The sequence below is a fragment of the Ranitomeya imitator genome, chromosome 5, assembly GCF_032444005.1.
Source record: "Ranitomeya imitator isolate aRanImi1 chromosome 5, aRanImi1.pri, whole genome shotgun sequence".
NCBI classification, from domain to species: Eukaryota; Metazoa; Chordata; class Amphibia; order Anura; family Dendrobatidae; genus Ranitomeya; species Ranitomeya imitator.
Genome location: NC_091286.1, coordinates 527459938 through 527472983, shown reverse-complemented (window position 1 = coordinate 527472983; position 13046 = coordinate 527459938). Strand labels below are relative to the sequence as shown.

Genomic DNA, 13046 nt, shown 5'->3' with positions numbered 1-13046 from the left:
CATGCAGGGCCTTTGGTTAATAACCATAGCTATTTGATCCCTTAGCCCTATATGTCCCCACCACATGTATCTGTCTAATTTTTTCCACTCACGATTCAACAATGACTCTGCAAGCTCCCTGTGTGGAGGCTCCTAGCACATTGGCGACATCTTGTGGTTTCCCACTTTTTAATATGCTTAGTCTTTATAGGTGTGTGTGTGTATTTATCGTGATATTTAATAAAAAAAGTTATTGTTGATTCTATTATAAATTTTTTCATTATCCGATGGCATTACTGAAAAGGGTCGAACCAGTTTTCCCATCCCAAAAACGTGGATTACAAACGTTTCCCATAAACAGAGTTACACATTTAATGGACATATGGGGAAGGGGAAAATAGTTTGAGAAGTGCAATCTCCCAACTAGCAATCGGTTACTGACGGCAAAAGAAAAGCAGCCCGTCACCCACTACTCCCCCACAACCATACACTGAATGACAAATAAATTGCAGAATTGCCAACTATCAATTATCAAAATGAGAAAGAAAGAAAGCAAGAAAGAAAGAAAGAAAGAAAGAAAGAAAGAAAGAAAGAAAGAAAGAAAGAAAGAAAGAAAGAAAGAAAGAAAGAAAGAAAGAAAGAAAGAAAGAAAGAAAAAGAAAGAAAGAAAGAAAGAAAAAGAAAGACAAAGCTCTCTTGGATCTCATGAATGTTACCTGAGGGTTGATATTTCCTAGATATAAATTAGTTGTGCTTGGATCGCCAACATCGTGTGATCCGGGGGCATAGTCGTCAAGAGCTGAACAACAGAAAAAAGGAGGTTACTATGAAAAATCTGTAGAAATTAGGAAATATTTAAGGAAGGGTGGCGAATATATAAAGAAGCACTCCAGCATTTCGCGAACATACAGTCCTAACTCCGCAGGAATATTCTAAATGTGTCATTGGTTGCTTTCATACCCCTTTGACTTCAGCAGCTGCTCTATGTGATCCCAGTCTGACCATCAATATATCAATGGTTAAGAAGCTTGCACTATCTGCCAATGGGCAAACTGCACTCAGAAGTGATACAATAGAAGAATTATCCTCGGCACAAGTAATGATCCAAGAAAATATTTTGCAGTAAGTGATGCTTTATTACAAAAGATCCGCCAACGTATACAGATCCATGAAACTGACGTTTCGTAGGACGTCTTCAAAGTTATCGGTATGGTGAGCAATCGGCGGTGCTACGACGATATGCCGGCACAATATTAAATACCAGCTCACCATACAGATAACCTTGAAGAATGACGTACAGGTCCAAACGTCAGTATCAGCTTACTTTCCTGTGTAGCAGAAGTCAGCCTGTGCTGAGCTACTTGCTGAGAACTCCAGGATGATGTCCTTGTCCTGAATGTGTAGTATAACGCTGCATTACCACAGGCAGCAGAGCGCCACATTGCTAAGCTGCAGTTATAGACTCCAATGACTCATGGTCTGTACTATCTGTGTGCACTGAATGCACAATTTCCAGGGACAGCAGTTCTATGTCACCCATCTATCACCGTTGCTACATCCCCTGTCCCTGGCTAGCTAGGAGCATAGGAAATGTCGGCTGCATTAGAGGGGCAGGAAGGCATGATGGCAAACCAGCCATACATAGTTTATCAACCAAAACATGAATACACAAGTGGCTTTATAACATATTGGCTGGAGTGCTTCCCAAATATACTAAATAGGTTACCACCAGAGGTCCTGTTTCTTCTTGACTGAGGATCCGCTGTAAAAACACAAATTAAAAAAAATTAGAATCTAGACCAAATCACTTTTATTGGTCATGACACATATAAAACGAACAATACAGAACTGGATAAATCTAAGATATGTCTTTTAGGGCAGTCTGCGGAGACGAGGGCAAAGTTGTAACAAGCATTTATGTGCAGGATCGTCTCCTTTATCACATGGACGAAGAAGCAGAGGTTCCCAAAGGATAGAAAAGCTAACTACCGTATATACTCGAGTATAAGCCGACATGAGCATAAGCCGAGGCACCTAAATTTGCCACAAAAAAACTGGTAAACCTTCTTGACTCGAGTATAGGTCGGGTATGCATTGTCCCCCTATCCCTATCCTGGTATGCGTGGCTCCCCATCCCTGTGCCCTAGTAGGCATGGCTCCTTATCCCCTATTCCTGTATGCATGGTCCCTATAAAAACAAAAACAAACAAAACATCCTACTTACCTTCCCTGTGTGCCCTTGCTGCATCTGGTTCCGGCACCAACAGCTCCTGCGGCTGAGTGATCACGTGTCACCCGCTCATTAATGTAATGAATATTCACTCCAAGCATATGGGGAGTGGAGAGACGTGACTATTGATTACCTTAATGAGCGGGAAACACGTGATCGCTCGGCCGGAAGAGCTGCTGGCACCAGCCGGAACGAGATGCAGTGAGGCGCTATAAGAGAAATGAATGTTCATTGCAAGGGCAGTGAATATTCATTTCTCTTTGGCAGTGGGCACCGACTTTAGCCGCATCCGCCGGCTCCTGCCGCAGACCCGCTGCTCCTCCCCACCGTCTTTTGGGACAATGACTCGTGTATAAGCGTTAAAAGCACAAAAATGTGCTCAAAAACTCGGCTTATACACGACTATATACGGTATATTGTAGCTTTCCACATACAGACACAAGTCTATTTTAGGCATGTTTGTGGAGGATACCTGGATTCAATAAGAACTTGGAAGAAAAATGAAAACTTACCCGGGCGCCTCTGTCCTTCACCATCTGTCTGCGGAGGCTCAAATCTGCTTGTTCTGCCTTTGGTTTTGTGCCGTTCATCCCTCTCTTCCTGAATCCTACAATGAAAAGCAAATCAGGAAAGAACTAAAAATATATATACACGCATCAAGAAGTCACAATGTATACAATAGTGCCATCCTCATATTGCGACGGTCAATTGTAAAAACGATTTGTGGTGTTTAAAGGGGTTGTCCAGGCTTTAAATAAAAGTCTGCAGTCACTAGATGTGACAGAAGACTTCTTATTTCTGACCGTGTACACAGCGCGCACTCAGCATTCTCCGATGCGGGTGGAGAGGGAACATGACTGCAAGAATGTGATTTGCCTACTCCAGGCCACAGTCTCACTAGATGTGCACAGATGACTTACACATTTTTTGATAAAAAAAAGATGTTAACTAAATACAGTTTGCTATTTTCAGGCACTATGCTATTTACTGTAGGGTATTTTATCATTATTGTTCTGTCTTTGGTTTTTTTCTTGCTCAATAAAAGTAAATTGATTGAGGTTGAGCACATCTAGTCTGCACATGACCACATGTATGTAAATCGCTTGCTTGCAGTGATGTCTTCATTGCACCGGGAGGAATTAGATGTCTGCAGTGACAAAAAGGGACTACAGACAAATTCCAAACCTGCACAACCCCTTTAAAGGAGCACTAAAGCAAGCAGTGGAAATGACAGAGGAAATGTCTATATATGTCTGCCATATGTGCCCCTTTGCTTTACATGCTCTTGACTCCAGTTATCCACCCAACACATACTCTGAGTGTGGGGCCAAAAACACCACTTTACTAACCGTTTATTTTAAAACTCTGGAAAACAGAGCAAAATGTTACATTTCCTATAGGATTCCTTGCTGTCCCCTCACCACAGCCATCTGGGCGTCCCCTGCAGCTTTCACAGGCGCAACTTATCAGGTAACTAAAAAAGAGAATCCAGGGCAGCTGTGGAGACCCCACTACAGACATGTCCCTGCAGTCATCAGAAGCCCCCTGTACATGACAATCTAAAGGGTACAAATGTACTCACTGCTTGAGTTCTTCTTTGAAAAGCTCCAAATTACTTTTCTTCTTTTCCTTCTCTCCTTTCTTTAAAGGCTAATAAAAAGAATAAGAGCCCAATTCATCATTTGCATTTTACAGCACTTTTCTCCTTTATGTCTTGTGAGGTTTCTTGAACCAAACTCTTCAAAATGGCACAAATGGTGCAGGAATTTTGCACAAAATCATAACTGCCCTGTTTGCCCCTTTTTAACATTTGTGCAAAAAAAATTTTTTTTTTTTTTTTTTTTGTTACAACCAGAGACTGGCGGACATGTGTGTAAAAATTGAGACATTTTAAAAAGTCACAATTGAGTAGTCAGACAAAATATGTGGAAAATAAAAACCATGCCCATAATGGAAAACAAAGGGGGAAAAAAAAAACAATGGCAACAACAGAAATTACAAAAAAAAGTACAATTCAAAAAGAGAAATTTGACACAAATACAAAACTGGGTTAAAAACACCAAGAACTAAACAAGCAGGCACAAACACAGTGATGATTGGGGGCGTGAGTATCTATAGTGGGCCCCGATCCACACAAAGCACTTGGAGATTGACCGAACTCCACACTTTCTTAATATTGTGAGGAAGCGGGGAGAGAAACCTGCATTTCTTTGCTTCGACAGCGCTGAGAAAATTTACAGATCAAATCCTCTACATTTTTGGAACCTTTTTTTAAGACTTGGATACAACTCAGACAAAAGGTATTCTCTCTCCACAGATATTCGTAGCATTGACAGGGACAAAAAAATGAATTTAACATTCACTTTTATATTTATACATTTGGATTATAGGGAATCACATTGGCAGAATACATGCTGATAAACCCACATTTACCAAAAAGGAGATATGCGGGTGTGCCGATTACACAGAGTATCTGTATTTACCTGGAAAACTGCCTGTCTGCATTATTACTGTAGTGCCCCTGAGGAAGAGATCCATTCGACCTCGAAACACGATGGTAATAAACTACACTCTACTTCTAATCATCTGAATCCTTCACCAGCAGCGCGACACCGCAATTCTCCTTTTTGGTATATTTCAGCGTTGGATTCTCCAACATCACAAGGAGAGCCAAAAAAAAACCTGTAATACTACAGCATGCTATAATAGGGTTAACAGCCTTTGTGTGCTTTTGTCAATCCCTAGTTTATTATAAACCAACATTTGGCTTTAAAACATATATTACTTAAAGTTTAAAGGGAATCTGCCACCAGGTTTTTGTTATCCCATCTGAAAGCAGTAGAATGGAGGAGCAAACACTCTGATTCCAGTGATGAGTCAATGACTGAGCTGCTTGCTGTAGTTTCGATACAATCACTGTTTTACCTGCTGCATATCTAGCAGAGCTCGGAATGCTGAGCTCTATATAACCCCGCCCACACCACTGATTGGCCGCTTTCTGCCCTTGTACAGTGCACACAGAAAGCTGCCAGGGTGCAGGTTATACACAGCTCATGAATATGGAGGACTGCCTGGCAGCAGGTGTACTAGTCTTTAATTATAATCTCCTGCTGGTAAAACAGTCATTTTATCAAAACTAAAGCAAGCAGCCCAGTGAGTTACATCACTAGGCTCTGGGTCTTTGGCTCTAGATTATGCTGGCAAAAACTTGGTGACACATTTGTTTTAAAACCACAAAGTAAAGCGTACAGAATGGGCAAGGCTGCTCTTCTCGACACCATTACTAGAACACAACCTGCACATTTTACAGTGGGGACTGCACCCAACATATAATTCCCATTACTGCCACTTAGTAATTTCATACCAGACTAGTTCTACAACAAAGCGGCAGTCGGTGGTGCCAACAATTAGCATTTCTATCAGGATTTTCTCTTACAGGTTTCTTAGGCTCCATGAGTAAAATCTGAGGGGGTGGTCGCTCAACAGGGGCTGGCTGAGGTTTAGGCTCAGAAAAGCGCGAGGAAGGCTTATACAACTTTCCTCTCTTCTCATCCGACTCTTGTTCTTCTGCAATAGACAGAAACACTGCTCAGAACAATCGATAATCAATATCAAAAAGAAACACCATCTGCAAGCGAAGATCTACTGACTAGAAATGGATTTCTAACAGGTTCTGGGTTTTCATGAGCTCTGTGGATCAACGGTGATTATTTTTTCTTAGTCTACCCCACTCCCAGTCCGACACTTAGAACTATTGGATTAAAAACCAGGCAAAAAATACCACAAGCAACATGAGAACACAGGCTCCATTTTAGTTTTAACTGGCATCTCCCTTCTTTATAAGGGGTTTTCCACTATTGGTCATCACAAGCTTAATCAATTCGGGACCCGTATTAAAATAAGTGCAGTACATATTCACCTCTCGATGGCGACGTTGTGTGCGTTACGTCCCAGCCAATGAGCGGACCCTCGTCAGCTGCAGCTCATGATATTTCATCAGGGTGGGCGTCCGCTCTGCTGACGTAGTAAAGGCTGCAGCTGACGAGCAGTCGCTCGGTGTAACCCCACGTCACTGTCCAGAGGTGAATGTGCACGCTTTCTATTCCAATTCGAGGCCTGGACTGGCGAAGATGAAATGACTCGGTAGGAAAAAACCCTTTAACTTTAGACGCTGCCTCTGCACGTGGAAGAAACTCATACAGGAGCAAGAGACAGATGGGGTGAAAGAAGAACAGGCATAATAATTATGTGCCCGTAGTAACGGAAATTGTGCGCCAAGCGCCCTGCCCTTGTGTTCTACAGGAAATCTACACTTTTCTGTAGGCTTGGAGAGAAGTTCACGTGTATAGGGAAAAAGGAGGGTTTGTTTTGTTTTTTTTGTCTCCCCTTCATTTCTATTGTTGTATGTGTAGTCTTTTACTGTTTGTTACAATTTCCTGTGAGTTTCTTTTGTCATAGGGGCAATGGTAAGCACAAGCTGTGTGTCCCCCCTGCGGAGACCATAAGCAGATCACTGATTTAATGGCAGCAGCCCATTAGCTCACTTCCACTTGAATATTCATTAGTTCTACCACCACTGTCTTTACACCCCCCCCCCCCCCCCCCCCGTCCCGTCTAAGGCTCAATAACACTCAGATACTGCAAAGTGTTGGTCTCAGGACATGAACATACCTTTAGTGGGGTTGACAATGCCCCCTCTGACAAATGTTTTTACTTTGCTGGCATCACCTCCTTCAAACGCGGCAAGGAATTCCTCGTAGATCTCCGCAGCAGCTTTCTCGTCCTCCTGTGTAGTAGGAAAAGACAGGTCTGTGCCTCAATAATGTTCCAACCAAATCATCTTCTCGTAAATAAGTATAATATATACAGTACTGTGCAGCGGTTTCTGGCAGGTGTGGGAAAACATGCTGTCAAGTAAAAAACTATTAAAGCTTCTACGTTTTAATTCTCCTCATCAATTACCAAGGTATAAGAGGTGCAAAGTTAAAGGGGTTGTCCACTACTAGGACAATCTCGTCTTGAATTAAAGGTTTGGCTGATCCAGCGTTGTCAGCATTCGCGGTCCTGAAGCGCTCGGGCGGTGTTGGGACACGTGGTGCCCATCGCCCAATCAGCACTGGCGCCACTGTCTCCGCTTGTGTACGGACTGAACTTGGAGAGGAAGTCGGGGCTGCAGCTGATCCCCGTACGGGAGCTCCGGGACCGTGAGATCTGAAGCGGCATCAGCACGGAAGGAGAGTACAGGTTTTTTTTATCCTAGTAGTGTACAACCCCTTTAAATCAACAAAAAAAAATCTAAGCCGAATCATTATTAGGTGTGACCACCCCTTGCCTTCAATGCAGAATCAATTCTTCTAGTTACACTTGCATACTATTTTTGAAGGAACTTAGCAAGGAGGTTATTCCAAACATCTTCGATAACTAACCACATATCTTCTGTGGACGTAGGCTTCTGCAAATCATTCTGTTTCTTCATTCAATCACAGACTTGATAATGTTGAGAACATGGCTCTGAGGGCCATATCATCATTTCCAGGGCTCCTTATTATTTCCACTGAAGATAGTTCTTAACCCCTTCCCGACCTTTGACGCATACGCTGCGTCATGAAAGTCGGTGCCATTCCGACCCATGACGCAGCATATGCGTCATGGAAAGATCGCGTCCCTGCAGGCCGGGTGAAAGGGTTAACTCCCATTTCACCCGATCTGCAGGGACAGGGGGAGTGGTAGTTTAGCCCAGGGGGGGTGGCTTCACCCCCTCGTGGCTACGATCGCTCTGATTGGCTGTTGAAAGTGAAACTGCCAATCAGAGCGATTTGTAATATTTCACCTAAAAAACTGGTGAAATATTACAATCCAGCCATGGCCGATGCTGCAATATCATCGGCCATGGCTGGAAACACTTATGTGCACCCACCCCACTCCTCCGATCGCCCCCCCAGCCCCCCGATCTGTGGTCCGCTCCCCTCCGTCCTGTGCTCCGCTCCCCCGTCCTCCTGTCCGCTTCCCCGTGCACCAATCACACCCCCCGCGCTCCAATCAAACCCCCCCCCGCACACAGCGACCCCCCCGTGCTCCGATCCACCCCCCCCGCACAGCGATCCCTCACCCCGTGCTCCAATCCTTCCCCGTGCTCCAATCCTCCCTCCCGTGTTCCGATCCACCCCCCCCATGATCCGATCCACCCCCCCGTGCTCCGAGGCCCCCCCCCGTGCCCTGATCTCCCCCCCCTTATACTTACCTGGCCGCCCGAGGTCCGTCCGTCTTCTTTCCTGGGCGCCGCCATCTTCCAAAATGGCGGGCGCATGTGCAGTGCGCCCGCCGAATCTGCCGGCCGGCAGATTCGTTCCAGAGTGAATTTTGATCACTGAGATAGGTTATATCTCAGTGATCAAAATAAAAAAAATAGTAAATGACCCCCCCCCCCCTTTGTCACCCCCATAGATAGGGACAATAAAAAAAATAAAGAATTTTTTTTTTTTCACTAAGGTTGGGGTAAGAACTAGGGTTAGGGTTAGGGGTAGGGTTAGGGCTAGGGTTAGGGGTAGGGTTAGGGGTAGGGTTAGGGGTAGGGGTAGGGCTAGGGTTAGGGTTAGGGGTAGGGTTAGGGGTAGGGTTAGGGCTAGGGTTAGGGTTAGGGCTAGGGTTAGGGTTACGGTATGTGCACACGTATTCTGGTCCTATGCGGATTTTTCCGCAGCGGATTTGAAAAATCCACAGTGCTAAACCGCTGCCGATTTATCGTGGATTTACCGCGGTTTTTCTGCGCATTTCACTGCGGTTTTACAACTGCGATTTTCTATTGGAGCAGTTGTAAAACCGCTGCGGAATCCGCAGAAAGAAGTGACATGCTGCGGAATGTAAACCGCTGCGTTTCCGTGCAGTTTTTCCGCAGCATGTGTACAGCGATTTTTGGTTCCCATAGGTTCACATTGAACTGTAAACTCATGGGAAACTGCTGCGGATCCGCAGCGTTTTCCGCAGCGTGTGCACATACCTTTAGAATTAGGCTATGTGCACACGGTGCGGATTGGCCGCTGCGGATCCGCAGCAGTGTTCCATCAGGTTTACAGTACCATGTAAACATATGGAAAACCAAATCCGCTGTGCCCATGGTGCAGAAAATACCGCGCGGGAACGCTGCGTTGTATTTTCCGCAGCATGCCAATTCTTTGTGCGGATTCCGCAGCGTTTTACACCTGTTCCTCAATAGGAATCCACAGGTGAAATCCGCACAAAAAACACTGGAAATCCACGGTAAATCCACAGGTAAAACGCAGTGCCTTTTACCTGCGGATTTTTCAAAAATGGTGCTGAAAAATCTCATACGAATCCGCAACGTTGGCACATAGCCTTAGAGTTGGGTTGGAATTAGGGTTGTGGTTAGGGTTAGGGGTGTGTTGGGGTTAGGGTTGTGGTTAGGGGTGTGTTGGGGTTAGGGTTGTGATTAGGGTTACGGCTACAGTTGGGATAAGGGTTAGGGGTGTGTTGGGGTTAGTGTTGGAGGTAGAATTGAGGGGTTTCCACTGTTTAGGCACATCAGGGGGTCTCCAAACGCAACATGGCGCCACCATTGATTCCAGCCAATCTTGTATTCAAAAATTCAAATGGTGCTCCCTCACTTCCGAACCCCGACGTGTGCCCAAACAGTGGTTTACCCCCACATATGGGGTACCAGCATACTCAGGACAAACTGCGCAACAATTACTGGGGTCCAATTTCTCCTGTTACCCTTGAGAAAATAAAAAATTGCTTGCTAAAACATCATTTTTGAGGAAAGAAAACGTATTTATTATTTTCACGGCTCTGCGTTATAAACTTCTGTAAAGCACTTGGGGGTTGAAAGTGCTCACCACACATCTAGATAAGTTCCTTTGGGGGTCTAGTTTCCAAAATGGGGTCACTTGTGGGGGGTTTCTACTGTTTAGGCACACCAGGGGCTCTGCAAACGCAATGTGACGCCCGCAGACCATTCCATCAAAGTCTGCATTTCAAAAGTCACTACTTCCCTTCTGAGCCCCCACGTGTGCCCAAACAGTGGTTTACCCCCACATATGGGGTATCAGCGTACTCAGGAGAAACTGGACAACAACTTTTGGGGTCAAATTTCTCCTGTTACCCTTGGGAAAATAAAAAATTGCGGGCTAAAATTCATTTTTGAGAAAATAATTTATTTTTTTTATTTTGCGTTATAAACTTCTGTGAAGCACTTGAGGGTTCAAAGTGCTCACTACACATCTAGATTAGTTCCTTTGGGGGTCTAGTTTCCAAAATGGGGTAATTTGTGGGGGATCTCCAATGTTTAGGCACACAGGGGCTCTCCAAACGCGACATGGTGTCCGCTAATGATTGGAGATAATTTTCCATTTAAAAAGCCAAATGGCATGCCTTCCCTTCTGAGCCCTGCCGTGCGCCCAAACAGTGGTTTACCCCCACATATGGGGTATCTGCATACTCAGGACAAACTGGACAACAACATTTGTGGTCCAATTTCTCCTATTACCATTGGCAAAATAGGAAATTCCAGGCTAAAAAATCATTTTTGAGAAAAGAAAAATTATTTTTTATTTTCATGGCTCTGCATTATAAACTTCTGTGAAGCACCTGGGGGTTTAAAGTGCTCAGTATGCATCTAGATAAGTTCCTTGGGGGGTCTAGTTTCCAAAATGGGGTCACTTGTGGGGGAGCTCCATTGCATAGGCACACAGGGGCTCTCCAAATGCGACATGGTGTCCGCTAACAATTGGAGCTAATTTTCCATTCAAAAAGTTAAAAGGCGCGCCTTCCCTTCCGAGCCCTGCCGTGTGCCCAAACAGTGGTTTACCCCCACATATGAGGTATCGGCGTACTCGGGAGAAATTGCTCAACAAATTTTAGGATCCATTTTATCCTATTGCCCATGTGAAAATGAAAAAATTGAGGCGAAAATAAATTTTTTGTGAAAAAAAAGTACTTTTTCATTTTTACGGATCAATTTGTGAAGCACCTGAGGGTTTAAAGTGCTCACTAGGCATCTAGATAAGTTCCTTGGGGGGTCCAGTTTCCAAAATGGGGTCACTTGTGGGGGAGCTCCAATGTTTAAGCACACAGGGTCTCTCCAAACGCGACATGGTGTCCGCTAACGATGGAGATAATTTTTCATTCAAAAAGTCAAATGGCGCTCCTTCCCTTCCGAGCCTTACCATGTGCCCAAACAGTGGTTTACCCCCACATGTGAAGTATCGGTGTACTCAGGAGAAATTTCCAAACAAATTTTAGGATCCATTTTATCCTGTTGTACATGTGAAAATGAAAAAATTGAGGCTAAAAGAATTTTTTTGTGAAAAAAAAGTACTTTTTCATTTTTACGGATCAATTTGTGAAGCACCTGGGGGTTTAAAGGGCTCACTATGCATCTAGATAAGTTCCTTGGGGCGTCTAGTTTCCAAAATGGGGTCACTTGTGGGGGAGCTCCAATTTTTAGGCACACGGGGGCTCTCCAAATGTGACATGGTGTCCGCTAAAGAGTGCAGCCAATTTTTCATTCAAAAAGTCAAATGGCGCTCCTTCCCTTCCAAGCCCTGCCGTGCGCCCAAACAGTGGTTTACCCCCACATATGAGGTATCAGCGTACTCAGGACAAATTGGACAACAACGTACGTGGTTCAGTTTCTCCTTTTACCATTGGGAAAATAAAAAAATTGTTGCTGAAAAATCATTTTTGTGACTAAAAAGTTAAATGTTCATTTTTTCCTTCCATGTTGCTTCTGCTGCTGTGAAGCACCTGAAGGGTAAATAAACTTCTTGAATGTGGTTTTGTGCACCTTGAGGGGTGCAGTTTTTAGAATGGTGTCACTTTTGGGTATTTTCAGCCATATAGACCCCTCAAACTGACTTCAAATGTGAGGTGGTCCCTAAAAAAAATGGTTTTGTAAATTTCGTTGTAAAAATGAGAAATCGCTGGTCAAATTTTAACCCTTATAACTTCCTAGCAAAAAAAAATTTTGTTTCCAAAATTGTGCTGATGTAAAGTAGACGTGTGGGAAATGTTATTTATTAACTATTTTGTGTCACATAACTCTCTGGTTTAACAGAATAAAAATTCAAAATGTGAAAATTGCGAAATTTTCGCCAAATTTCCGTTTTTATCACAAATAAACACAGAATTTATTGACCTAAATTTACCACTAACATTAAGCCCAATATGTCACGAAAAAACAATCTCAGAACCGCTAGGATCCATTGAAGCGTTCCTGAGTTATTACCTCATGAAGGGACACTGGTCAGAATTGCAAAAAACGGCAAGGTCTTTAAGGTCAAAATAGGCTGGGTCATGAAGGGGTTAATGACATTGGCTGCATGTTTGGGGACATTGTCCTGCTGCAGAGTTAATTTGGTGCCAGACGCCTGCCTGATTGTATTTCATAACTGATAAATATCCCTCTATATTTCCCAGCACTGATGATACCAAGCAATGGACAATGTAGATACTGTGGTCGGCCAAAGAGATGTGCACCAGACTGTGACTGGCCAAGAGACTGTGCACCAGATGAAAGACAAATCATTCATACATCCATTTAAAACTGTAATATGTCAAACAGCGCCATCAGCTCAAAAGTGGCAGCGACCATTTGGAGCAAGTTACACTCCTCTACTGGTCGGAAAAGGCCAAAAGTGGTCTTCATGGAAAAATTGCAGCCAAAAGACTTTATTGCCAACCAGCGTTCAAGTGTACATGAAAACATAGGAACTGGGGTGCAGAAAAATGGCAGCAGGTTTTCTGGATTGAGGAGTCACAATATGAAGGCAGTTTGTTGCTGAAGGGCGGTACAATAATGCATGTCTGAAGGCAACAGTGA

At 44.0% G+C, this 13046-nt stretch overlaps 1 protein-coding gene across 6 annotated transcripts in view; it reads right to left on the bottom strand.

The window, feature by feature from the left end:
• The window catches only part of U2SURP (U2 snRNP associated SURP domain containing), a 132724-nt gene that overhangs the window by 56416 nt on the left and 63262 nt on the right, over positions 1–13046 (bottom strand). For 4 of the 6 annotated variants that reach the window (XM_069727578.1, XM_069727581.1, XM_069727576.1 and 1 more), the window contains exons 3-8: positions 6881–6995; positions 5646–5776; positions 3792–3859; positions 2722–2816; positions 1706–1741; positions 696–778 (exon numbers count right to left, since the gene is read on the bottom strand). In XM_069727578.1, coding sequence (XP_069583679.1) covers positions 696–778; positions 1706–1741; positions 2722–2816; positions 3792–3859; positions 5646–5776; positions 6881–6995 — 528 coding nt within the window. The remainder of the gene's footprint in view (positions 1–695; positions 779–1705; positions 1742–2721; positions 2817–3791; positions 3860–5645; positions 5777–6880; positions 6996–13046) is intronic. The other 2 variants (XM_069727579.1, XM_069727577.1) reach the window with 1 other exon arrangement.